Source organism: Telmatherina bonti (assembly GCF_933228915.1).
Source record: "Telmatherina bonti genome assembly, chromosome: 20".
Taxonomy (NCBI): domain Eukaryota; kingdom Metazoa; phylum Chordata; class Actinopteri; order Atheriniformes; family Telmatherinidae; genus Telmatherina; species Telmatherina bonti.
Genome location: NC_136618.1, coordinates 32,658,625 through 32,686,610, shown reverse-complemented (window position 1 = coordinate 32,686,610; position 27,986 = coordinate 32,658,625). Strand labels below are relative to the sequence as shown.

At 45.1% G+C, this 27,986-nt stretch overlaps 1 protein-coding gene across 1 annotated transcript in view; it reads left to right on the top strand.

Annotated features, from left to right (window-relative positions):
* Nucleotides 1-27,986, top strand: part of cubn (cubilin (intrinsic factor-cobalamin receptor)) — a gene marked incomplete at both ends in the record, with an annotated part of 64,604 nt that overhangs the window by 25,536 nt on the left and 11,082 nt on the right. The window contains 27 exons of the mRNA XM_079260186.1: nt 221-380; nt 1,497-1,678; nt 1,931-2,099; nt 2,493-2,674; nt 4,282-4,435; nt 4,645-4,761; nt 4,845-4,958; nt 5,072-5,200; nt 5,290-5,422; nt 6,989-7,194; nt 7,397-7,578; nt 9,077-9,269; nt 9,860-10,057; nt 10,211-10,357; nt 12,072-12,262; nt 12,376-12,544; nt 12,703-12,874; nt 12,961-13,139; nt 16,401-16,610; nt 16,690-16,830; nt 20,026-20,210; nt 21,322-21,493; nt 21,680-21,883; nt 23,028-23,177; nt 24,162-24,283; nt 26,898-27,123; nt 27,209-27,387. Coding sequence (XP_079116312.1) covers nt 221-380; nt 1,497-1,678; nt 1,931-2,099; nt 2,493-2,674; nt 4,282-4,435; nt 4,645-4,761; nt 4,845-4,958; nt 5,072-5,200; nt 5,290-5,422; nt 6,989-7,194; nt 7,397-7,578; nt 9,077-9,269; nt 9,860-10,057; nt 10,211-10,357; nt 12,072-12,262; nt 12,376-12,544; nt 12,703-12,874; nt 12,961-13,139; nt 16,401-16,610; nt 16,690-16,830; nt 20,026-20,210; nt 21,322-21,493; nt 21,680-21,883; nt 23,028-23,177; nt 24,162-24,283; nt 26,898-27,123; nt 27,209-27,387 — 4,566 coding nt within the window. The remainder of the gene's footprint in view (nt 1-220; nt 381-1,496; nt 1,679-1,930; nt 2,100-2,492; nt 2,675-4,281; nt 4,436-4,644; nt 4,762-4,844; nt 4,959-5,071; nt 5,201-5,289; nt 5,423-6,988; nt 7,195-7,396; nt 7,579-9,076; nt 9,270-9,859; nt 10,058-10,210; nt 10,358-12,071; nt 12,263-12,375; nt 12,545-12,702; nt 12,875-12,960; nt 13,140-16,400; nt 16,611-16,689; nt 16,831-20,025; nt 20,211-21,321; nt 21,494-21,679; nt 21,884-23,027; nt 23,178-24,161; nt 24,284-26,897; nt 27,124-27,208; nt 27,388-27,986) is intronic.

Below are 27,986 nucleotides of genomic sequence, written 5' to 3'. Positions count from 1 at the left end.
GCAGCAGAGAAAGTTCCTGTTTAAGGATAATTATCACCTTCTCTATAAAACTGCAGGACTAATCATTAGTTGATTTAGATAAACAGCTTCTGTTGGGATGTTTGTCATTTCTTCCAGTAACTAAACTCTCTGCATGTCTCAGGTGTATTTTTTACTGTTTCTGTTTCCACTTGTTGTTCTTTCTACTGATAAAAACTTCTCTGGAATGGGATCCTTTCAGCTCTATGATGGGCCAAATGAGCAATCTCCTCTGATTGGTACATTCTGTGGCTCCACTCCGCCCCCAGCCAACACCACCACGAACTCCGCCCTCACCGTGGTGTTCAGATCAGACTACTCTCTAACCAGGACTGGATTTCAGATGATGTGGTACCAGAACGGTAAGAAACTTAAACATTGTTATCATGCCAGTATAAACTATCTAAGACCCAGACAGCAGGCATATTTAGGCCAAATCCAGACTACTTTTGGTAATTACGTACCAGTAGGTGTTGAGTAGGGCAGTAATGGACATAGATGGCCTGCCTTGGATAATGGCATGTCTCCTGTGGGCCACATGTGATTCAGATGTTGGTTGTAGATAACGGTGAATATCTTGGGAGCCAGGTGTGGTCCTAGTATGGTATTTCCTTGGGGGCCACACAAGGAAATGCAAGTGGTCATGTGTCTAAACTTCAGCAGCTTCAGCAGCTTCATCACCTGAGCATCCAGGTTACCCTGCAAACCAGGTGATACAGGTAACCTAGTTTACCCAGGTTACCCTGCTAACCAGATGACCCTGGCAATCCAGGTAACGAAGGTAACCCAGGTGACCTAGGAGATCCAGATGGGCTAAGTACCCCAGGTGAGCCAGATTACCCTGCTAACCTGGTGACTCAGGTTACCATGCTAACCCAGTAACCTGGGTGATCAAGGTGATCCAGGTAGCAAAGGTAACTCAGGTGACCTAGGAGATCCCGATGGGCCAGGTAACCCAGGTTTATCCTGCCAACCAGGTAACTCATGTGGACTATTGTGAATGACCCTTTGTAGGGGTACTCCTTAAAATACTTGGAAATTTAAATTGTTATTATTATATTAAGATTATTGTTATATTATTAGAGTATATTAGGAGACTTTAATACTTGGATATGTTTTGGTAAAATAACTGAAGTTTGTGGTCAGTACCAACAGGATTCCTGTGTGCACAGTTCCTTCCAGATCATTCCCAAAGGTTGATGAAATCCATGTTATTTACCCATTCTCAGAAAGGGGTGCCCAACAGTCTCTGTGTAAAGTGGCTGAAAAACAGATGGATAAACACAGGCAATGACATGACCTCCATGGTGGAGGTGATAAAATGATGAACGACGTTATAATCCTGTCTTTTTCATGAGAGACCTCAGAGACTGTTTACAGATCTAAATGCCTCTCTGATTTATAGTATCTATGATCCGGTTTAAGAATTATAGTTGTGAACAGGGTGTTTATATAACGACTGTGTGTGTCTGGTTCAGGTTGTGGGGGGGAACTCACTGGTCCCACTGGTTCCTTGAACAGCCCAGGCTACCCCAGCAGGTACCCTGAAAACACAGAGTGTATCTGGTACATCACCACGTCAGCTGGCAGCAGTATTACTCTCACCATCCACGAGTTTGATGTGGAGTTCCACCAAGACTGCAACTATGATGTGCTGGAAGTAAGAAATAAACATATTTTGTGCTTCTTTAAATGCATAAAAATGTTTTTATTCTTTTGGTTAAGCCAGGAAATAAAACAGCTGGTTAAGGTTAGAAAACCGAATAATTACCTGGTTAGTGACAAATTTGTGGCTTGGTATCCCACACTGGTCCTAGCACCAGAAAGTAAATACATTTCGACACAATGTGCACATGGACACACATTACACATATTTAAGTTTTTTTAAGCTGAATCTTTTACTTCTTTTCAGGTGTATGGAGGCCCAGACCTATCCGCCCCCCGGCTGGCCAAACTCTGCACCACCACAACAAGCCCGATGCAGGTCTCCAGCACTGGAAACATCCTCACAGTTCGCTTCAAGTCTGACGCCTACGTTAGTGGTCGAGGGTTCAACGCCAACTGGACGGAAGTCCAAGGAGGTGAGGAGGCACTGAGAGCATGCATCTGCTTGATGAGGAGTTTGTTTTTTTACTGATTATTAACGATGTCCGTACAACACAACTATACGGTATAATCAAACAATACAATAAAATGCCATAAAGTATGAAACACTTGAAACATTGTCCTGAAACTCAGAATTATGCTGAAATCTTATGATATTATGCCCAGTCATTTTTACAGTGTAGCTGTTTTAACACAGGCTAAACATCTTTCATAAAACTCTAAAAAAGAGACTAAATGAAACAAAAGATTAAATGTAAAATTAAATGTATAAATAGCATTTTTTATAACAGAATTATGTGGTAATTTTACAAAATCTTTTCCCAGTAGTTTTACAGTGTAGCTTTAGGTAACCTGTCACTTTTCTTCAGGCTGTGGAGGTCCAGTCACAGCTCCATCAGGGGAGATCCATTCTCCTCTGTATCCCAACAGCTATCCTAACAATGTGGACTGCTCCTGGATTATTAGCGTGGACGCTAACCACCGCGTCTTCCTCAACTTCACCGACCTGGACATAGAATACCACGGCAGCTGTCTGTGGGATTACGTCGCGGTGAGAGAAATATATAAATGCTGTCTATAAAACTAGTAATACAGTAGAAATGATAGTCTGACACAGACTATGTTACATTTGAAGTTTACAGAAGAATTTAAAACCTTTATTATAATTTAAATTAAAGTTTGCTGTATCCTGTTTCTGTTACTGCTTCTGCACCTTTTAAACATTAGTGTGGTGCTGTGTAAAGTGCAGTGAATGATTCAGTTCAGCTTAGTGTTCATAAGAATCCACACTCTAGTCCATAAAGCATCCTACAGGTGGATGTGTCAGAAGCCAGAACTGTGTGGTTGAGAACGCTGACCACAGACCTGCAAGATGGAAGTTGTTCCAACAGGATTGCAGGACAACTCAAGACTTCATCATCCAGAACTAGTAGAACTCTGAAAGCACTGTTGGTTTCCTGTAAAAGCCCATTCCTGCTCTCTTACTTACGTAAATGGGGACGTTTGTTCCAAACTTTGTCATAAGATGCAGCCCTCATACTTCCATGCATCCTTTATGTTGCCATGGCTTAGTCATATTATCCACTAGGGGGCAGTGCTGAGTTCAGAGTTCACTTCTGCGTTTTGACACTGCTTGGTAGTGGTAATGCACCATTGTATAGTTGTTTACAACAGTCCAAAAACACCAGAAGAAGCAGATAAAAAAAACAACAACAAGGTTTTTGCTCTTCTCAGCTTCTGAGTCTTATTGGGTGATTTTTATTTGGCTTTTTCTGCGTCTTCTTCTTCTTGTTCCTCCTCTTCTTCTCTGGTTTGTTTCTTCTGCTGGTAGTCTGTTAGCTATACAGCTCAACACTGCTCCCATCCACATCCACCTGTGTATCTGTCTTGTGCAGCTTTGGTCCTGGAGGACCACAATCCTGCAGGTTTTCCATGTGTCTCAGCTCAAACACACCTGACTCAAACTAATCAGTCATTGTGCAGAACGTCATTGACTGTTGCATCCATTTAATGGAAGACAGGTGTGTTGGAGCAGGGATACATGGAAAAGCCTGCAGGACAGCGGTCTTCGAGGACCGACGTTGGGTTCTTCTGGGCTTGTTCAGCATAAATGGACCTTAAGATGTCACAGCAGAAGGTTTAAAAAAAACCCAGCAGGACTTATTGTGTGACTTTGTAGTGCATTCACTTTAATTTGGTCCAATTGGAAAGTTGTACATCTTGACTTGTATGTTTAATTAGAAAACATCATTTTATCTGGTGACTCATTAAAATCAAAATCTGTCTGTAGAAGTTTAATGTTGTATGTTAGAATAATGCAGCACTGTTTTTATTAACTCCTGCATCAGATTGTTCAAACTGTCCCTACAATCAGAAACATCTTTCTGGGGGTCCAGAGGTTGAATACTTGTGTAAATGGGAAAAATAGCACCAGTCTTTATTTGTTTGATGATTTTTCATCCCTTCTGTGTTCACAAACATCCAGAGGAGGTCTGACAACTGAGCAAAAAGATAAACTAACTAGCTTTTAGTAACCAGAGTTTAGTGATACGATGGTTGTCCCATTGGCACAAAGAATTCATTTCATTTCGGTCCACCAACCTTTAATTCTTATTTCACTGCTTTGAAAATGAGCTAAAAGTGTCTCTCCATCTGTAGATCCACGATGGTCCAACCATGTCATCTCCTCTGCTCGCTCAAGTGTGCGGTACCAGTACACCCCCCATCACCTCCACCCAGAACACCATCTATGTTCGCTTCAGGTCTGACTCCAGTCGCAACCACCGGGGCTTCAGCGCTCGCTTCTCAGAGGGTTGGTCTGCTGGTTTCAGTCAACACTTCTTTAAAACCAGATCTGGTCTAGTTACACACGTATTAACAATGAAGTCAGGAACAAAAATGTGTAGAAAAGAGTTTATTGAATGTAAAGTGGATCATATGAATCATTTAGCACAGGAGGTGTGTTCTCCAGCTCAGCCTGGATGTTCAGACTTTTCTAAACAAGTCATCTGGTTTCAACAGCTTGTGGTGCAACCATCATAACAGACAATATTGGTGGAGCCATTGCATCACCACGGTACCCAAAACCATACCCACCAAACCAGGACTGCAGCTGGATCATCAAAGCACAAGAACCATGTAAGCTGAGCCTTAACCTTTATGTTTCATGTTACGCATTAACAGATTCACCTAAAAACACCTGACTTGTGTTTTCTGACTAGTCAACCATGTGACTCTGTCATTCACTGACTTTGACCTGGAGATGATCAACAGTAACTGTTCACATGACGCCGTGGAGATCCTGGATGGAGACAACTACCAGGCGCCATCTATAGGTTTGTATAGTGCTGTGTGGTTGTATGAGCACAGGTTAAGCTGGGTAAATAAACTGGGAAAACAAATAGATCTTGAAAAAACCAAATAAATATATGGCCTAATGTTTTGTTAGGGCGCTACTGTGGAACAGAATTGCCTCATCCGGTTACGTCATTCAGCAACTCTTTGGTGGTCAACTTCACCTCCGACCACTCTGTGTCTAAAAAAGGGTTCAGAGCAACCTACACCGCCTCCACCTCCAGTACGCCACCCCCCCACTGACAGATCAGTCTGATGTGGTTCAGACAGCTTGGTACTGACAGGATCTTCTTCTCCCCCGTCTATGATCAGGTTGTGGAGGAGATCTGTTGATGGAGAATGGTGCATTCAACAGTCCCAACTACCCGGACGCCTACCCACCTAACATGGAATGTGTCTGGACCATCACAAGCTCACCAGGAAACCGTGTCCAGCTCTCCTTCATGTTAGTAAACACATCTGTAGTAAAACATTTAAGGTTCATGTAGGGCCATTTTCTAGAAGAGGGTTCCACTTGTTTGAGTGTTGTATCCAGCATGAGTTTCTAGACTCGAAATGTTTCAAGATGAAGCATCATCCAGTCTTTTCCTGCATCAACACAACTCAGTACGGAGAAGCCTGTAGGCTACATGTCGTCCTTATAGGAGTAGTGGCCCAACTAGTGTTTAGCAGCCTCTGGGACAGGGACTTGGTGCCTCATGGGTCAGGGCTTCTGAACCTGTTTTGACACCAGACCCCAACTTTTCTAGTACAAAGTCTGCGGTCTACTCAAATATTCCAACATTCATTTTAATCTGTATTCTATAACTAAACGGAATTCACTGGCAGTTTGACACATTAAAAGATTGGCAAAGAGTTTATGACATAATAATAAAAAATAAAAAAAAAATTAATTCACATGATAAAAAAAAGTATTTATCATGTGTTAGCCAGGGGGCTGATTCTTCATGGAACAAAATCAATCTCCTACAAGAACACCTTAATAGCCCCAGTTAGTTTTATGAACAAAAATCTACTGAATATGACATTTTACTACAGCAATAAAGAAGGGATTTAAAAAAAACTGATGGACAAAGATGAAAATTTGATGAGTAAAAATGGGGCTTATAAAATGTCTATACAATGATGAAATATTCAAACTAAACTGTAGCCTAAATAAAATTTATATTTCATTTAGATGTGAATAAACTTATTTTAGGAGTTGCCAGACATGATGGTTTTTTTTTTTTTTTTTTTTTTTTTTTTTTTTTTAATCTTTTCCTTTGGTAAAAATCCCATGTTTTCTCATGATGTTTGGTTTCTAGATGCATCTTTAGTGTTGAAGTTTCAGAACAGTGTTAGCTAATGTTAGCTAGCGTTAGCTAACACCCCATACAAACCTCTGCCTTGTTACAAAAGCAGACTTATGAATTGAGTTGTTCTTGTGCAATATTTTTGCCTTTAAGGAGGGTATGGGATCATGTTTGTTTCAAATAATTCTTTATAACTTTTTGCTAGCCTACAGGTTAGCAGGCTAATGTTTCTTGCTTGAGGCAGTGATGTGGGATGATGGTTTGGAAGTAAAAAGAGACACTAGACATCAAATAATAAAAAGGCGCATCACAAAAAGTCTGGCATCTAAAACTAATCGGCGGTATCTGTGAGGTCAGATGTGGAAATCCTGTCCTGTTTCAAGCCACAATATAGAAATGCAGACAAAGATATTCCACAGTTCACATTTACAGCCAGACTTTTACATGAGGGAACTTGGTTAGTACATCTGTTTGGTTATAATGTCTATGTAACACTGAAGATTATATCTTACAGGATCTAGAAATAGAAGAGCTGTAATTTATGAGTCCATTGATCAGAATTAAGGTTGTTATCTCGGATTTCTATTTTCTCCTGGCACACATTCCCTCTCCAGACATTAAAATAAAATGGTTCATATTTTCTATGCATTCCTTCATTTCTGGCCAAACTTTGTGGGATTTATTTTTGTTTGAGATGTTTTTTTTTCTGTTTTCTTCAGCATGTTTCACCTTCAAGGAGACTCAGGTTGTGTAAATGACTATGTGGAAATCAGAGAAGGGAACTCCACCGGTTCCCTGGTTGGTCGCTTCTGTGGAAGCTCACTTCCCTCCAACTACACCTCTGTGACTGGTCACATCCTCTGGGTTAAGTTTGTCTCCGACGCTTCAGTCAGTGGAGCCGGATTCAGAGCCACATTCTCTCATTGTAAGTTTCTGTCTTTGGTTTATTTATGGCACTTTAATTAAACTAATGTTGTTTATGAACCAACAGCTTCTTCAGGTATATACTACTGGTTGCATATTATTACTTTTCTTACTAAGTGGTGTTTACATGTTTTCATAAGTCTGTTGAGTTGAGCATCATGTGTGAACATGTGACTGAACTGAACATCTGTCCTGTTAATCAGTGTATGGCATTGACGTGGTTGGGGAGTCTGGTGAGATTGCATCCCCACTATATCCCAGGACTTATCCAAACAATGCCCACTACCGCTGGACCATAACTGTGGACGGAGACAGCTTCATCCAAATCCGATTTGTGGACATGGACATAGAGGACCTGTATGACTGCTACTATGACCATCTGAAAGTAAGATAATGTACTGTTCGTAATAAAATCAATTTAAATTTATTTTGTTTGTACATTTGTACAGCGGAAATTTACAACAAAGTCATCTGAAGGCACGTTTACAAATACAGTCCAGTTCAATCTGATGATTCACTTTATTTCTGTTTATGATAACTGTGTTCGTATGAATACTAACCGAACTAAAGAAACCAGCCGATTGCATCAAATCTTCTCTTTGATTTAATCCTTCATCCTGAGCTGCACCAGGAGGCAGTGGAGAAAAACTTCCATCAGGGCCAGAACCGGTAAGGAAAACCTCCATCAGGAACAAAACCAGGAACGAAAACCTTCATCAGGACCAGAAACAGGAAGGAAAACCTCCATCAGGATCAAAACCAGGAACAAAAACCTCCATCAGGATCAAAACCAGGAACAAAAACCTTCATCAGGACCAGAAACAGGAAGGAAAACCTCCATCAGGATCAAAACCAGGAACAAAAACCTCCATCAGGATCAAAACCAGGAACAAAAACCTCCATCAGGACTAGAAACAGGAAGGAAAACCTTCATCAGGACCAGAACCAGGAATGAAAATCTCCATCAGGACTAGAAACAGGAAGGAAAACCTTCATCAGGACCAGAACCAGGAATGAAAATCTCCATCAGGACCAGAAACAGGAAGGAAAACCACCATCAGGACCAGAACCAGGAACAAAAACCTCCATCAGGATCAGAAACAGGAAGGAAAACCTCCATCAGGACCAGAATCAGGAACAAAAACCTCCATCAGGATCAGAAACAGGAAGGAAAACCACCATCAGGACCAGAACCAGGAATGAAAATCTCCATCAGGACCAGAACCAGGAACAAAAACCTCCATCAGGATCAGAAACAGGAAGGAAAACCTCCATCAGGACCAGAATCAGTAACAAAAACCTCCATCAGGATCAGAAACAGGAAGGAAAACCACCATCAGGATCAGAACCAGGAATGAAAATCTCCATCAGGACCAGAAACAGGAAGGAAAACCACCATCAGGACCAGAATCAGGAACAAAAACCTCCATCAGGATCAGAAACAGGAAGGAAAACCACCATCAGGACCAGAACCAGGAATGAAAACCTTCATCAGGACCATAACCACGAAGGAGGTCTATCTTTCTGGACTAGTTAAGGTGGAGAGGACAGGAAAGAGGGAAAGAAGCTGCTGCTGAATAAGAAGAGGAGAAACAGAAATGAACAACAATGTCAGATGTTTCTACATGGAGGGTAAAGAGCGCAGAGAGGAGCCCGGTGCCATAAATCGCTTTACAATGGTGTCTTTGATTTACTCTTTATTATGATGTCTGTATTGGTTGTTGAGCCTGGGATGGTGAAAAGCACTTTGGTAATTGTTTTAAAAGTGCTCTATAAAAAAAGTTGGATTAGATCAAATGTCTACTACAAGGTGCACATTTAGAAATAAACAGTATTTAAAGTAAGTGTGCTGTACCTTGGTGCTTAAATCCATTTCTCTGCAGGTGTTTGATGGCCCAGATGTTAATCATTACCCTATTGGTACATACTGTGGTTTGGACCTACCTCCTCCTGTAAGGAGTTCAGGAAGCACAGTCACCTTACAGTTCCAGTCAGACTCAGTGGTGGGAGGACGAGGCTTCCTGGTACAATGGACTGCTGTGCAGGACTCTGGACCCCCTCCCACTATACCACCAGGTCAGAGACATGGGGAATTTGGGGAGTGCTACCCAAACATTTAGCTATGTTGTTCATTACACAGAGGCATCATCCATACCAGCTTGACCTGGTTGTTAAGGCGGATAATCAGGCTTTCCATCCATGTAAAATACGACACTAAGTGGTTTTTATAAAGGAGGAGAAATGATCCATCAAACACTCATGTATTCATGCTGCTAACAGTCTCACAGAACTCACTATCATATAGCACCCTCCAGTGGCCATTTGGAAGAACAGCAACATAAATTATACCTCAACTTTATGTGGGCTGTTAGAATGAATGGATGGACGAATGAATGAATGAGGTTTTAGTAGCTGGAAAGCTGTGATAGAAACAGAAAATGAAACTACTGCTCCACACATGACATGTTCAGCTTTGTAAATGGTTTCTTAGAAACTGGTGAATGAATGAAATATTATTAAATAAGGACTAATGAAATAATAAATTCCAGCCACATTACGCAACATTGTTTAATCGCCTATAAATAAAAAGGTGGTGAAGCAATTCTCTGGTGGCTTCTGGGAATACGATACACTTCTATGTATTAACCCTTGAGGGTGTGTTTCAGGTGCATGTGGTGGAGTGGTGATGACAGGGGAGACTCCTGGGTTCCTGTATTCTCCTGGATGGCCTGAAAACTACCCTCATGACCAGGAGTGCACCTGGCTGATCCGCTCTCCAGACTCCATCGTGGAGTTTAACTTCTTGTCTCTTGACGTGGAGGGCAACCCGCCGTGCTACTACGACAGCATCGTTATCAGAGATGGTGAGCCCTGACAGAACAAGTCTGTCATAAAAATATGGATGAACAGGTCAAAAACATCCCGGTGAAGCTGTGTCGGATTGTAGACTGTCTTTACTGAAGCACAGACGATATCTTAGCTGATCTGCTTGTTCTCTTGTGGCTGGGTGTTTCCAGGTGCGACCAGTCTGTCACCTGTCCTGGCCAGCGTCTGTGGTCGAGATCCTCCAGGTCCTCTGCACTCCACAGGAGACTCCATGTACCTCCACTTCTCTTCAGACAGCATTGTGAATGGACGAGGCTTTAATGCCTCCTTTTCCAAAGGTAGCGTACTCCCCCACTACTGTGTTCTGTTTACCCTTTTTATATCACACTGATTTGTTAGCAGAGTGACTTTTGTAAGGTTTAAAAATTCAGATAAAAGAAAACAAAAAATCTTTTCTTTGATGAACATCGGAGGTGTTGATGAGCAGTTTTTATTTCCTTAGATATGGTCCCATTAAACTTAATAAAGAAGAAACTTCTAGATAGTATGTTGTATAAAAATCATACAAAAGTAAAAATGTAAAAACAGAAACAGAGCATATGTAGACTGAAACAATGCAACCTGGCATTTTACCTTGTGATGTGAACCATGCCGCTCACCCGCTAGCTTCTGGCTTTTCATGACAAAACTCAGGTTTTCCCAGTGAAGCCCACCTCCCAAACCAACGACGGCTAGACCGGTATCGTGTCTTGCATCCCATCTCTTCTCTGAGATCTGTTCAGACGGTAAAAGTCAGCCTGATGTTGAGTCTTATCTCTTACGCTCTCTCTCTCTCTCTCTTTCTTTCCCTCTCTTCTTCTGATAATGTCGTTTTTGGACACTGAGGAATCAGACATCGTGCACGTTCACAACAGCCAGTTTCTGGCATGTGATGTGGCGCCACAAAGCGAAACGCTGCTGTGAAGTGGTGCACCAAAATGGACAAAAAACTGAAGTGTGCTTTGCCATCTTCTGCAGAGAAAAAAATAATTGCCTTGATGAATATCAGTGTGACATGAAAATGTGTCAAACAGAATATTAAAGTTATGCAGTGCCAGCAGTGTGGATACCTGTGTAAAACACACCCAGGTAGTGTGTGGGCAGTGTTGTTTGCTGTTGTTTGACACGGATGTACCTACAAACGTAAAGGGAGCATAAATGAGGCTAAACTGAGTAAGTTTGGCTGAGTTTAACCCAGAAACTTCATTTCTCAATAAGTTGCTTGTCTACTTTGTCCTGGTTGGACAATGGACATGAAACAGGCGTTCCAGACATCATTCTGACATATGTGGTATGGTAGGACGTTTCAGGAATACAGTCCCCAGTCTCGTACACATCAGCGATCCTGAGTTATTACTGGTTTAAACTGCAGGGGTCAAAAGACCACAAGTGACTCTGGGAGAGGTCGAGGATGGATATGCTTGACATCGACCACAGTCTGGATCGTTCCACTAAAAATCATGTTCATTTTAATAAGAATTATAAAATAATAAAGTGCTCTATATGCACACAGATGGACAATTGTAACTTAATAGTCCTAAAACACATGTATCTGACTTAATTTGACCAAATTTCTACTTATTTTGCAACTTTGCTTCAACTTTACACCATTATATCAGGTTTATAAGACAATATTTCCCTCAAGTGGTCTTCTTAGAAAGACAAATGATCCAAATAATCATGTGAAATTCCAAGTTCAGATTATTTCTTTTGCCCAACCCAAACCCCTATTCCCTTCCTGTAAACCCTACTTCCTGTCTCCTAAATGCTCATTCTGTACCTGTGGCACAGGTACAGCCAGGTAACGTGTCTGATATTTCTATATTGTGTAAGACAAATGCACATATTTAAAAAATAGCTTATTTTTTTTCCTTTCTCCATATGTTTTTTCGATTATAACATTCAGTATGAGTAGTAATACTTAATATCTGGTTAAAAACATCATATAAAGCTGAAAACCTTTCTAAAACCGGGCCTGACAAGTAGTAATGGTCTTGTTCTCTGCTGTTCCAGGCTGCGGTGGTCTCCTGCATGTAGACAGAGGTGTGGTGAGCAGTCCCCACTACCCCCAGAACTACCTCCCTGGCCTAGACTGCAGCTGGCACGTCATGGTCACGCCTGGTTTTAAGGTGTCTGCGACCTTTGAAAGTCCCTTCCAGATCCAGGGCTTTGGAACTGTGTGCAGCACAGGAGATTACCTGGAGGTGAGCATGAGCGCTCCCCCTGCCCCCACCCGCCCACTGCAGGATGCGCTCCAAGTCTTCTTCCAGGCGGCGTCTCTGTTGTCGGGTTTAATTCGGTGTCTGGGTTTTCACAGGTCAGAAACGGTCCCGATGCTTCAGCTCCTCTCCTCGGAGGACGTATCTGTGGAACAACCCCCCCGGCTCTCCTCCAGACCACCGACAACCACATGTTTATTAAATTTGTGTCTGACTCCAACAACGAGGCCACCGGCTTCAAGCTGACGTTTCAGGCTCAGAGTCAGGGTACGGGAAGTGTTTTCTGTCTTTTCTGACCTGCTGGACTCACTTCCACTAAAAGGAAGATTCATAAAGTTAAACTTAGTTAAGGTTTTATGAGCTGACTGGATAAACGTACTGGTGTAATGGGTAAGAATGACGTTGTTCCTTCTGCGTTTCTACAGCGTGTGGAGGCCTCATCGAGCTCGGTGACAACGATCCACCCGGCTACATCACTTCACCCAACTATCCTCAAAACTACCCTCAGAACATCGACTGCATCTGGATCATCACGGCGCCCAACGGAGAAGCCGTTCAGATCGACTTTGAGGATTTCTACATTGAGCCCACATCTAGGTCGGTTTGTTGCCAGGTTGGGGATTTTTCCACCAGAGGACTGGAGTTTTCTCACGTTGTCTCTGTTTGGACTTGTCCTTCCACAGCTGTTCCTATGACTACTTGGAGCTCCGAGATGGCTCGGCGTTAAACTCCGACTTGCTTTCCCGGCTTTGTGGCAACACCAGACCGTCCACCCAGCATTCAACAGGCCCCGCCATGCTGCTCAGGTTTCGCACTGACCACAGTGTGACACACCAAGGCTTCAAGGCGAAGTACTCCATAGGTGAGCAGACAACGTTAACCACACAGCCTGGAGTCTGATTTCAAAAGTCAGAGGTTGGAATCAGCCAACGAGGAAGTCAGTGAGGGTTCATCCAACCCACTCATGCACCAACAGCATCCATTTGCTCTCCGTTCAGCTGAAATGTCCAGCTTCAGTCTGTCCCAGATCAGCTACTGAACTGTGTCACGAGCTGCAATTAACAAAGAGAGAAGAAGAGTTTCCTGTTAGCCAATCACACACTAGAACTGACTGACTGCTGGGTTTACCAGGCGGCCAAGAAACCAAGTTAGCATTGACAGCTAACCAGTAAGGATAACCAACATGCTACCAGTCACTCTGAAGATGCGCAGAGCAGAACTACTACGGTTCTATCTGTGGATCTGAGTGGAAACTGCAGGTCAGGCTGTCTGAGATGGAGGTCTGGGATATTTGGTGAGCGACGACCCGGCAGCGACGACCCGGCGGCGACGACCCGGCAGCGACGACCCGGTGGCGGCGACCGAGCGACAGGCGGTGGCCACATTATTCTGGACTGAGACTCCATTAAAGATTCACTTCTTAAACAAATCAGACCTTTTAAAGAACGTTAAAGGTCTGGTTTGAGCTGATCCTAATGGTCCGAGTCAATCAGGTCCTAGCGGTCTGGGTGGATCAGGTCCTAGTGGTCTTGTTTGATCAGATCCCAGTTTTCCAGGTCAATCAGATCCTCATGGTCTGAGTCGATCAGATCCTAGCGGTCCGGGTCGATTAGGTCTGGTGGTCTGGGTCAATCAGGTCATCGTGGTCCTATCAGGTCCTAGTGGCCCAGGTGGATCAGGTCCTAGTGGCCCAGGTGGATCAGGTCCTAGTGGCCCAGGTGGACCTGATCCACCTGGGCCCAGGTGGATCAGGTCCTAAAAGCCCAGGTGGATCAGGTCCTAGTGGCCCAGGTGGATCAGGTCCTAGTGGCCCAGGTGGATCAGGTCCTAGTGACCCAGGTGGATCAGGTCCTAGTGGCCCAGGTGGATCAGGTCCTAAAAGCCCAGGTGGATCAGGTCCTAGTGGCCCAGGTGGATCAGGTCCTAGTGGCCCAGGTGGATCAGGTCCTAGTGGCCCAGGTGGATCAGGTCCTAAAAGCCCAGGTGGATCAGGTCCTAGTGGCCCAGGTGGATCAGGTCCTAGTGGCCTAGGTGGATCAGGTCCTAGTGGCCCAGGTGGATCAGGTCCTAAAAGCCCAGGTGGATCAGGTCCTAGTGGCCCAGGTGGATCAGGTCCTAGTGACCCAGGTGGATCAGGTCCTAGTGGCCCAGGTGGATCAGGTCCTAGTGGCCCAGGTGGATCAGGTCCTAGTGACCCAGGTGGATCAGGTCCTAGTGGCCCAGGTGGATCAGGTCGTAGTGGCCCAGGTGGATCAGGTCCTAGTGGCCCAGGTGGATCAGGTCCTAGTGACCCAGGTGGATCAGGTCCTAGTGGCCCAGGTGGATCAGGTCCTAAAAGCCCAGGTGGATCAGGTCCTAGTGGCCCAGGTGGATCAGGTCCTAGTGGCCCAGGTGGATCAGGTCCTAAAAGCCCAGGTGGATCAGGTCCTAGTGGCCCAGGTGGATCAGGTCCTAGTGGCCTAGGTGGATCAGGTCCTAGTGGCCTAGGTGGATCAGGTCCTAGTGGCCTAGGTGGATCAGGTCCTAGTGGCCTAGGTGGATCAGGTCCTAGTGACCCAGGTGGATCAGGTCCTAGTGGCCCAGGTGGATCAGGTCCTAGTGGCCTAGGTGGATCAGGTCCTAGTGGCCCAGGTGGATCAGGTCCTAGTGACCCAGGTGGATCAGGTCCTAGTGGCCCAGGTGGATCAGGTCCTAGTGGCCCAGGTGGATCAGGTCCTAGTGACCCAGGTGGATCAGGTCCTAGTGGCCCAGGTGGATCAGGTCCTAGTGGCCCAGGTGGATCAGGTCCTAGTGACCCAGGACGATCAGGTCCTAGTGGCCCAGGTGGATCAGGTCCTAGTGGCCCAGGTGGATCAGGTCCTAGTGGCCCAGGTGGATCAGGTCCTAGTGACCCAGGTGGATCAGGTCCTAGTGGCCCAGGTGGATCAGGTCCTAGTGACCCAGGTGGATCAGGTCCTAGTGGCCCAGGTGGATCAGGTCCTAGTGACCCAGGTGGATCAGGTCCTAGTGGCCCAGGTGGATCAGGTCCTAGTGACCAAGGTGGATCAGGTCCTAGTGACCCAGGTGGATCAGATCCTAGTGGCCCAGGTGGATCAGGTCCTAGTGACCCAGGTGGATCAGGTCCTAGTGACCAAGGTGGATCAGGTCCTAGTGACCCAGGTGGATCAGGTCCTAGTGACCCAGGTGGATCAGGTCCTAGTGACCCAGGTGGATCAGATCCTAGTGGCCCAGGTGGATCAGGTCCTAGTGACCCAGGTGGATCAGGTCCTAGTGGCCCAGGTGGATCAGGTCCTAGTGACCCAGGTGGATCAGGTCCTAGTGGCCCAGGTGGATCAGGTCCTAGTGGCCCAGGTGGATCAGGTCCTAGTGACCCAGGTGGATCAGGTCCTAGTGGCCCAGGTGGATCAGGTCCTAGTGGCCCAGGTGGATCAGGTCCTAGTGACCAAGGTGGATCAGGTCCTAGTGACCCAGGTGGATCAGGTCCTAGTGGCCCAGGTGGATCAGGTCCTAGTGGCCCAGGTGGATCAGGTCCTAGTGACCCAGGTGGATCAGGTCCTAGTGGCCCAGGTGGATCAGGTCCTAAAAGCCCAGGTGGATCAGGTCCTAGTGACCCAGGTGGATCAGGTCCTAGTGGCCCAGGTGGATCAGGTCCTAGTGGCCCAGGTGGATCAGGTCCTAGTGGTCTGGTATACAGAATTCTTCCACATCTTCCCGGTGAGACATTTCCCGTCCTGAGCCGCCTACCACCCCACACGTGTTTGGGGATTCTGTTTACCCACGATGCCGTGCGCTGCAGACACAACCCTAAACCTGCTTCCTATATTCGGTCCACTTGAACCGGACTGAGACCTGTGTGTGTAGACGAGCTGAGTCCGCTTCTTTAATCCACATCAGAATGTTTGTTTGTTCACACAGAACCCCAAAGGAAGAGTTTCTCAGCAAACAGCTGGTGGGAATGAGTCTCTAAGGGTCTGATCAGAAAATCTAATCGGCCAGAAGTATTGATCCAAACCGATGAAATTAGCAAATAAATAAAAATCACCTCCTTGTCAAAGTTACGTTTATTTACTGGTAATAAATACATGTGTAGTACTTCTACTGTCAAACGCTTCTGTCCTCCCAGCGACGTGTGGAGGAACCTACATCGGTCAGACCGGATCCGTCCACAGTCCGGGTTTCCCAGGCTCTAACTATCCGGATGGCTCCAGCTGTGAGTGGTACCTGGAGGGGCCCACTGGACACTACCTGACCCTCAGCTACCAGAACTTCAGCCTGCAGAGCTCCTCAGGATGCACGGCGGACTACGTGGAGATCAGAGATTACAATGCGTCTGGTAAGGAACAACGCGATGAAAGGCAGTGATGTGTGTCTTTCTGGGACACTGAGACGAGACGTGTCTTTTCCCCGTCCAGGACGACTGCTGGGCCGACACTGCGGCCCTGGCCTCCCTGCTCCTCTGGACACGTCGGACAGTTTCGCTTACGTCAAGTTTGTTTCTGACACGAGTGGAAGCGCCGCTGGGTTCAGACTGACTTTTGAAGCCAGCGTTGAAGGTACAGTCACACCAGGATGTCCTCTAAACGTTAATCTGGTTAAAAGTGAATCATGTCAGATGTGATGACATCACTGAGATCTGAAGGCTTGACTGTTTCAGATTTCACCGGATTTTCTTCACAATGTTGTCATTCTTTCCACACACACATTTCATGTTTATTCTGCAATAATTATACATAAAAGCAGGAAACAATGATTTCCAAATCTCAGCCAGTCAGATTTTATTCCCAGTAGAAGATAAACAACGTATCAAAAGATGAAACAGAGACATTTAATCATCTGAGTCTGATGCAGCAACACATCTGATGCAACACTGAATACATCTACAGAAGCTGAGATGGTTTAACGTCTGCACCAAGATGTTGCATATCTTCTATAAGTCTGTTGTGGAGAGTGCAGTCAGCTTTGCAGCATCTGCTGGGGTAGTAGCATCAGAACCAGAGACTTGAAGAGAATCAACAAACTGATCCAGAAAGCTGCTTCTGTGCTTGGAGTAACTCTGGAGCCGCTGGAGCTGATTGTCCAAAGAAGAATGCTGCACAAGCTGATGAAGATGATGGAGGATTCTTCACACCCTCTCCACAACACAGTGATGAAACAACTGAGTGTGTTCAGTGAGAGGCTTCTTCAGGTCCGATGTAAGACTGAAAGATACAGAAGATCATTCCTGCCAGCAGCCATCAGCCTCCGGAACAAGACCGCCTCTAGTTAATTATATACTACAATATTGAATTTCCCTTTGGGGATTAATAAAGTATTTTTCATTTCATTTCAAAGAGCTGGAGGTGTAACTGGAACAAATGACAAACAACTGGAAGCATTTGACAACTAATCAGGTTAACTGGCAACAGGTCAGTAACATGACTGGGCTGAAAAGGAGCATTTAGAGAGGCAGAATCTCACAGATGGAAAGAACATTTCAACAATCTGAGACAATCTTGGTCTGAAAGTAGGGACAGGATTTCAGAAAAATGTTCCTCAGACTTTGAAGAGCCCAACGAGGAAGTTTATCACATCATCAGAACATCCAGAGAACCAGAAGGAATCTCTGTATTCTTGGGACAAGGCTGTATGCTGGTGATCCTCTGCATTATAATATGATTCTCTACTGGAAACCAGTGCATGGACTCAGGAAGCTTCCAGAAACCAGTGTGAACCCAGTTCAGACTGAAATCCACACATGCAGGTTAAAGCTCCATCATATGTGAAGAGGATCCAGAAACACGCCGTCTTCTCTGGACCAAAGCTCATTTAAAATGTTCTGAGTGGAAACCTGGATGAAGATGTGGAATAGTTTGTGGACAGCATGGACGGCGTGTCCTGCAGACTAAAGAGGAGAGGGAGCATCCAGCTTGTTATCAGCCTGCATCTCTGATGGGATGGGGTTGCATTAGTGCCGATGGCGTGGGCAGCTTCCACATCTGGGAAGCTCCATCAATGCTGAAACATCTGCTCCCATCCAGGCAACGTCTCTTTCAGGGAAGACCTTCCACCATGCTGGACCACATCCTGATGGTGGAACAGGAGAACTGGTCCAGCAGGACCACATCCTGATGGTGGAACAGGAGAACCGGTCCAGCAGGACCACGCTGGACCACATCCTGATGGTGGAACAGGAGAACCGGTCCAGCAGGACCACGCTGGACCACATCCTGATGGTGGAACAGGAGAACCGGTCCAGCAGGACCACGCTGGACCACATCCTGATGGTGGAACAGGAGAACCGGTCCAGCAGGACCACGCTGGACCACATCCTGATGGTGGAACAGGAGAACCGGTCCAGCAGGACCACGCTGGACCACATCCTGATGGTGGAACAGGAGAACCGGTCCAGCAGGACCACGCTGGACCACATCCTGATGGTGGAACAGGAGAACCGGTCCAGCAGGACCACGCTGGACCACATCCTGATGGTGGAACAGGAGAACCGGTCCAGCAGGACCACGCTGGACCACATCCTGATGGTGGAACAGGAAAACCGGTCCAGCAGGACCACGCTGAACCACATCCTGATGGTGGAACAGGAGAACCGGTCCAGCAGGACCACGCTGAACCACATCTTGATAGTGGAACAGGAGAACGGGTCCAGCAGGACCACGCTGAACCACATCCTGATGGTGGAACAGGAGAACTGGTCCAGCAGGACCACGCTGAACCACATCCTGATGGTGGAACAGGAGAACTGGTCCAGCAGGACCACGCTGAACCACATCTTGATAGTGGAACAGGAGAACGGGTCCAGCAGGACCACGCTGAACCACATCCTGATGGTGGAACAGGAGAACGGGTCCAGCAGGACCACGCTGAACCACATCCTGATGGAGGAACAGGAGAACGGGTCCAGCAGGACCACGCTGAACCACATCCTGATGGAGGAACAGGAGAACCGGTCCAGCAGGACCACGCTGGACCACATCCTGATGGTGGAACAGGAGAACCGGTCCAGCAGGACCACGCTGGACCACATCCTGATGGTGGAACAGGAAAACCGGTCCAGCAGGACCACGCTGAACCACATCCTGATGGTGGAACAGGAGAACCGGTCCAGCAGGACCACGCTGAACCACATCTTGATAGTGGAACAGGAGAACCGGTCCAGCAGGACCACGCTGAACCACATCCTGATGGTGGAACAGGAGAACCGGTCCAGCAGGACCACATCCTGATGGTGGAACAGGAGAACTGGTCCAGCAGGACCACGCTGAACCACATCCTGATGGAGGAACAGGAGAACCGGTCCAGCAGGACCACGCTGAACCACATCCTGATAGTGGAACAGGAGAACCGGTCCAGCAGGACCACGCTGGACCACATCCTGATGGAGGAACAGGAGAACCGGTCCAGCAGGACCACGCTGAACCACATCCTGATGGTGGAACAGGAGAACTGGTCCAGCAGGACCACGCTGAACCACATCCTGATGGTGGAACAGGAGAACTGGTCCAGCAGGACCATGCTGAACCACATCCTGATGGTGGAACAGGAGAACTGGTCCAGCAGGACCACGCTGAACCACATCCTGATAGTGGAACAGGAGAACTGGTCTGCTGCAGTCCATAATGCTCAGCAGGACTGGAATTAAATCTCAATCCCTTGGTTTTCAAAGCTGAAATATTTCTTGCAGGATAAAAATCATCTAACTGCCGCGATGCAGGGAGTTTGTGAAAATGTCTTTGTTTTCTTGTCTCCTGCAGCTTGTGGAGGTGAACTGAACGCACCATCTGGAACGATCTCCTCTCCCAATTATCCCAATCTGTACCCACACAGCCGAGTGTGTCGCTGGGAGGTGGTGGTGACGCCGGGACGCAGGGTGACGCTCACCATCAATGACCTGAGGCTGGAAGGTTCTGGCACCTCCTGTGTTTTTGACTACGTTGATGTGAGTTCCTTTCAGATTTCTTCTATTTCATCACGTTATGTTTTCATGCACATTAAAATACATAAATATTCAGATTTAACCAAGATTTAACCCTTCTGTTTTCTCTGGTTACACCAGAGGTTAGAGGTTGTTTATCTACGCTGTAGAACCAAACTCTGTGATGGTTTCCACAATGGTTTGGCCTCCATGTTCACCTTTACCTTCCACACACAAACTCATACACTCGGATATTTCCATGCACACCCTGACTCTTCATTTGTTTTGGGTTTGAGGGGGAAGTGTGGCAGAATGGAGGTATACTATATTGTCACATTTAACAAGCGTGGTCAGCAGAGTGGCCTCACAGCAGGAAGGTTGCTGGTTAATGTGTGGGTTCTTCAGCTGTGGACAGTGGTAGCTACAAGATATCTGCAGCTACAAGATATTTGCAGTTCTTTCTGCAAATTGTTGGGCAGATGTTGAGAAATATGTGATACATAGAGCAAGAAATATAATACGCAGTAGATACAGAAGGACTAGGCCCAGTTACCCTGGAGTCATGTAAATACAGAGGGCTGTGTTCCAGTCACACCCTCTGTAGAGCCAACAATTCAAATCTGTCATGCAAATACTCAGTAAATGGTGGGAATGAAAGCAGAAAAATCTTTGCGGAGGCAGTGGTGTTGGACAAAAACACTAAAAGTCCAGAGTCCAGTCCATAAGGGGGATTCTTCACATTGGTTTGGTGTTAGAGTACTGCGCCGCTGCCGCTTCCCACAGCTCCAAAAAATAAAGCTTGGAAAAAGACAGTAATTTTATGTGACTAACGGATGCTGAAATATCTGGAAACTGAATGAAATGACTTAATATTCCTTGTGTGGACATTGCCTAAGTTTTGAACAATAACAACAATGATAGAAATGGCAGTGGCTCAGGAGGTGGAGCAGGTCGTCCAGCGACTGGAGGGTTCAGAATCCTGCCCCCACCAGTCATTGGGTTCCTGGGTAACACACTCGCCTTCCTAGTCTAAAGTGTCGGCATCGTTGGTGTACGAGATGAAGGAGTTTAAATGAGAAGGGAATGAATAATTATTTATTTATTGTTATGAATAAAAACCATTTATTTTTTTCAGGTGCTGAATGGGCTGGCAGCTGATGCCCCCCACCTGCAGAGATTCTGCGGGACGGTACCAGCAGGTACTCAGGTGCATTCTTCAGGCAACACCATGGCCATCGTCTTCAGGACTGATGCTTCTGTGTCCAATGGTGGCTTCATGGCTACTTATTCCTCTGATGAGCCTGCAGGTAAGGTTTACTTTCCAAATTGTGGTCTGATATGACAGAACAAAGTCCAGATGTTGGGGTTCAAACTTGCTGTGTCTGGAAATGCCCCAAAGTCGAAAGATGTATATTTATGGATACCAATGCTAAGAGGATTTAGGCACACACACTAGTATCACCTCAGTTTGGTTTTTTCATGTCTCCATTTAGTTTGTGGGGGAGTCCTGAACAACCCAGAAGGCGGGAACTTTACCTCCCCCGGCTACCTAGTCTCTAATTACAGCAACAACCTCAACTGCGAGTGGTTGATCCAGAACCCACGTCAAGTCAACTCCTCCATTGTGGTGCTCATAGAAGATCTGCACTTGGAGAACCATCAGACCTGTGACTTAGATTACCTCCAGTTCCGCTTAGGTAAGTCTGGTACGGTGCGCTGCTTTTGGGCTACTTTACACATGTTCAGGTTTAGACTACAAGTCAACCGCTAATACTAGTAGTCACTGAGGTTCAGATTAGAATCACCAGTTAACTAAACATACATGTTTCCTGACTGTGCAAGGAACTCAGTGACCATACCCAAATGAATGCGAAGAACAAGCTCCAAAAAGAAAAGCTCCACCAAGGTTCAAACCAGGAACCATGTAGCTTTATAGCACCACCACAACCAGTTTCTCCAGAGCTCTGAATCAGACCTCTGGAGAGACTGGCTGAAGCAGTCTTCGATTTGGAGGTAACCACCATACCCAGTGTGCCACAACCTCTTAATCCTTCACAAGCATGGTGCAATCTGTGTTTCCATCACCCCGAGGACTACGCAAAATCGAAATATCGCAATATGTGTGGAAGCACCTGAATTTAAAAAAAAACAAAAAAACCACAACTCTCAAATATTGCTAAAAGGTTTTTATACTCTCAAGTATCCTGCATTTCACATTCACATGTCCCCAGACTGGATGTAGCAGGTCACATGACCAGTTTATTTCAAGTAAAGATGGTGTGGATGGATGGAGGAGGCGGAAATTGTTTAACAAATAATTAAAGAGAAAAATATAACTTACATCTTTGATAGCAAACAACAGTAAAATGTGGAGTTTTAGAAGGAGTCAGAAAGCGAAATGAGGGGTGAAGTCTTCCAAAACCTCCATGCACATGTGAAGAGTCCTCCACAGAGAGTGCAAAGCCCCGAAACAATCTGGAATCCTGGCATATGCCACAATTTTAATTAAATCTCACAAGATTTTAAGAGAATTGTGGCTTTTATGCTAAACATCATTCAGTGGAGACTCCTGCATATTGCAATGGTAGTTTGTCAAAATTTTAGGAATATTGCTTTTAGAGTCTCCTCAGATCAACCAATCAGAGTGGCTGGTTTGTTTTAGACTGAAGGAAATCTCTGTGAAGGGGAGGGACTGAGTCGCTCTTTATTGAATAAATAGAGCACTCCAGTCTGGCGTGTCAGGCTAAGATGTTGGGGGAAATGAAAGTAAATATGTAGATAATTATCATCAGCTTCTGTTTTCTCTGTCCAGTTTTTAAAATGATCTACATTTTCCCTCAGGTGACTCAGATGGGGAGCTGTTGGCCACGTTTTGTGGACAAACCATCCCTCCAGTTCCCATTGTGGTGTCCACCGCGAGCCTGTGGGTCCATTTCCAGACTGATACTCAGCAGGGCGATTTGGGCTTCAAGGCCAAATACATGTTTTCTGGTAAAATAACTTTATTACCTTTATAATATCATCAATCAATGAATGCTATAAAGGTAAACGAGAGAAAAAAAAGCTCTCTTAAATAAGAAAAAAAGAGAAAAAAGCAGTCTTAAATAAAGTGATTAATTTATTTATAAAAACTTCACAGTGGGTCCTGAGAACATAAAATACAATATATAATAAAATATTACACTAACTCAGTGATTTTTTTTTTTTTTTTTTTTACCATGCACCACTTTTGTAATAAATAGAGGGTGGGATTTTATTAGAAAGACTGATTAAGTTATTACAGGCTTTGTAATTATTTAGTCATGTAATTAATTAATCACATTTTAACCGCATAACAAAAGCAACATTTTTTTAATTGAAATTTATTTTAGTGGATGACTGAATCAAATTATGGAAGTTCACAGACATCAATATTATAAACCCAAAACCTATTTAATGTCTGGAAAATTACTTTTATTGCATTTTTATTCAAAACAGGGTAAAATGAAATAGACTAGAAAAGCACTTGGTGAGTGTAGACCTGCCAAGCAGTTAATTTGTGTGAAGAATAAGAAATCAGACAAATACAACAAGTAGTTTTTGCTTAAAGTTTCTATAATAATCTCCTTGGCAGATGTAAAAACATCCCTGGCAAAAACTGAAGAGACCCTAGGTTGAAGAGTGATTTTAAGTTCTTTAACTAACAGTTCCAGCTGTTCTATAATTATAAGGTCTGCAACATGTTACAGCACTTGTAACTTTTTGCAAGTTTTCGTCCAAATGCTTCATTTATAGGCATCACTATTTGGGAGTAAACCAGGACAAGATCAGTCTGTGGAAATTTTGTGTGTTTCATTTTCCACCTGGTTGTGGAGCAGGACCAAGCTCTTTCTGTGTTCTTTTGATGATTCTGAAAACCACTGGACAACCCTTGTCTCACGTAGATGTGATAATCTTACCAAAACCTTTCTAACAGACATAACTCTCTCTGTGCAGAATGTGGAGGGTGGCAATCAGGTGAAGGAGGTCTGATTTCCAGTCCTAACTACCCCAGCCTCTACCCCAGCCCAAGCAGGTGTACTTGGCTGCTTGAAGCTCCAGTAGGACACACCATCACCGTAAGTCTTTAACACAGCTTTCTGGTCTGACATGCAATCCAATAGGCAAGAAATATGCTGTATTTAGCATATTTGTGTATTTATTTATACATATGACAAAAAAACTCTGCACAGAATAGAAACAGACAGGGAGGTCTTGAAATATTTTCACGCTAACATTTGTTAGATGTGCAAGTCCCAAAAATATTCAGGTTTTAGTTCGAGTATAAATATAAGTTTAATGTATTTTTCAGGGGTCCAAAAATGATTGAATAGTTCATTAAAAAACTTTTAATTAGTTGATTAGGGTTTCCTTTAACTACATAAGAGCACCTTAACACCCATTTTAAGGCAGGGCTGACATGTCTTGATATGTATTCGTGTCTTGTGAGGACCAGCAAGTGAAGATTTCACTCCTCCTTTTACACCTCTGAGCCACCAGTACATTCCTACCAACAAAACTTTTCTCATTTAGCTAATTCTGTGGCAACAGCCATTATTTCCCTCGGCTGCCACCTTACTATGCTGGACGGGTTTATGCATCTTCAAGATCTTAGGAGCTATGTTGTTGGGGGCTTTATGTCCCTGGGTGGGTCCCCCATGGCAAACAGGTTTCTAGGGGAGAGCCCAGACAAATAATGACTCAGATAACCCCTATAAGGAATAGCAACAATAGATGTTGGTTTCTCTGGCCTAAACACAGGTTACTGGGGCCCCCTTATGAAACCAGGCCGGAAGGTGGGGTACAGGGGTGAGTGCCTGATGGCCAGGCCTTTGTCCATGAAGCCTAGTTGGCATCAGTCCTAAAGGGATGACATGGGCCTTCCCTCCTGTGGGCTCACCACCTATGGGAGGGGCCATAGGGCTCAAGTGCTGTGTGAGCTGGGCAGTGGCCAAATGAAGGGACTCTGATGATCCGATCCTTGATTGCAGAAACTAGCTCAAGAGGCATGGGACGCTGGCAGGAAAGGAGCCTGAGTTCATGTGTGAGGTTCCCCTAGATATAATTGGACTCATCCTGTCACATTGCTTGGACTCTGCAAACAGTATCCTCAAGAAAGGTTAGAGTTCCTACTGGAATTTCTCCCAGTGAGAGATGCCAAGCAGGCATGGACGTACTCACAGTTCCCCAACTTGATGCCTGTACATAGGGGTCCACCCCAGTAGATATGAGGGTAGCCTTTTTGTTTATGCACCAAACAGCAGATAGTGGCACCCAACCTTTTTTTTGTAGTCCTTTAACAGACTGTTGGTGAGCACTTTATCCATCCTTTGTTCGACTGGGGAACCTCAGTGCTCACATAGGCACTGATCTGGAGGGATGTGACTGGAAGGAACAGTCCCCCTTATCTGAATCTGAGTGGAGTTTTGTGATTTAACTTCATGCTCATCACAGATTTTCCATAAAGAACACTAGGTTTGGACATAAGAGTTTCCATATGTACACTTGGTACCAAGACATTCTAAGCCACAACTCAATGATCAACTTTGTAGTCATATCATCAGATTTGTGGTTGCATGTCTTGCACACTCGGGTGACTAAAGGGGCAGTGCTGTCTACTGATCACCCCCTGATGTTCAGTTGGCTCAGATGGTGGGGAAGGATGCTGGTAAGGCCTGGCAGGTCCAAGCGTGTTGTGAGGATCTGCTGAACATCTGACGGGGTCCTTGTCAGAGAGAGCTACATCTCCCACATCTGGCAGAACCTCAACCATGTCCCGAGTGAGGCGGGAAACATTAAGTCCAAGTGGACTATGTTCTGTGCCTCTATTGTTTAAACAGCCAGCCGGAGCTGCGGCCATAAAAAAGTTGGTGTCTGTTGTGGTGGTAATCCCAGAACTCGTTGATGAACACCAGCAGTGCTGTCAAGCTGAAGAAGTCATGCGTGCCCCTCTGGGACTCTCGAAGCAGCTAATGGGTATCGGCAGGTCAAGTGGAATGAGGCTTCGTTGATCACCAAAAACTCAGGCATGGGAGGAGTTTGGACAGGCCATGGACAACAACTTCCAGATAGCTTTGAGGAGATTCTAGTCCACCATTTTGCAGTTCAGAAGGGGGAATGAAAGCTCTGTCAACACTGCGTACAGTGGGAATGGGGAGCTACTCAACTCTAGACATTGTGGGTCGATGGAAGGAATACTTCGAAAACATCTTCAATTCCAATGAAGAGGGACTCAGGAGTGGGCTCTTTTATCACTGGAGCTGGTTGGAAAGCTCCTTGTGGCCCTGGGGGTGGATTAGATCTGCCCACTCTGGATGCCGGGTGGGCTGTCTTAGTTGACATACCTCTGCAGTACCGCAAATTGTCAAATCTAATATTTTGACTTACAGATATTGAAGTAACTATTGATAATTACTTCATCCATCCTTGGTCATTACCAAATCTGCTTTGAAGAGAACCTATGAGAATTAATACAGATTCACCAAATGGTGGAAGCCATTCGGAAAGCTCTAAAACAGAAATAGAAAAAAATAGAGCAGGTGCGAGACTGAATTTTGTGAAATGATGAAAAATAAAAACTTTTCAGACTTCTCTGAAAAGATGAAAACTTCTGACTTACAACATGTCTGTAGGTGCTGAGGCTGAGATTTCTGTGGTCCATCGATGAAATATTAATGGTTTGTGTCTTTACAGTTGACCTTCAGCTACTTCAATGTAGAGTCCCACTCCACATGTGGCTGGGATTCTGTCACAATCTTTAATGGAGGTTCCCCTGGTTCTCCTGTTATTGGCCAGTACTGTGGCACCAGCTCCCCAGGAACCATCCAGTCTGGCACAAATAAACTTACTGTAGTTTTCCTGGCAGACCATGTTGTGTCTAAAGGTGGATTTTTAGCCTCCTGGACTACTGATTCTTCAGGTGGGTTAACAAATAAAAAATGATGGTCTTTTAAAGAAGTTTTTCTATGTTTACTCATCATTCACACATGAACATGTTCCACCAGGCTGTGGAGGGGTGATCCATGCTGATGCAGGTACAATCAAGTCACCAAACTATCCACAGAACTTTCCAGCTAATGTGGAGTGTTCCTGGAGGATTATTGCCCATGAAGGAAACCACTTGGAGATGAGCTTCAACAATGAGTTTGAGATTCCTGGGACCTGCCAAAACAGCTATGTAAAGGTAAACTGGCTCATCTACACAACTGGGAACTTCACCAGATAATAACTGGTGAAGAAAGAAAGAATCAAAGAGTTCTCTTAATGTAGACACATAACTGCATTAAGGCCCATTTATACTGGACGCAGAAGACACACAGTTGGACAGACAGTTTGATCTGTCTTCTGCATTGGTTATGCTCGTAATTTAGTCTGTTTTCAAGAAGCTTAGCTATATCGGTATCAGTAGTGATGCAACCAATAGCCACCTCCTCTACATGTACAAGCCCAAACTGTATGTAAGAACTGAGCAAGACATGGATTAACCGATGCAACTTATCATGACATCAGAATATCTTTCACGCTGGATAAATGCAGCTGAATGGTATCAAAGAAAGGCACTATGATCCCATCTGAAAGGGATGAACTACCAGAAGACAAACGTCCTGGGATACTACAGGCTAATGATAACCATGAGGTGACCAAAAGGATGTCAGTTAAAACCCAATAGCTGCATGGAGTATAACAAATCCTGAAGAGCCAGCATATCGGGAAGAATAAAGACTAATCGTCAACATAAATGATCTGACAGTCATCAGACACCAGCTGGAATAACAGACTGAC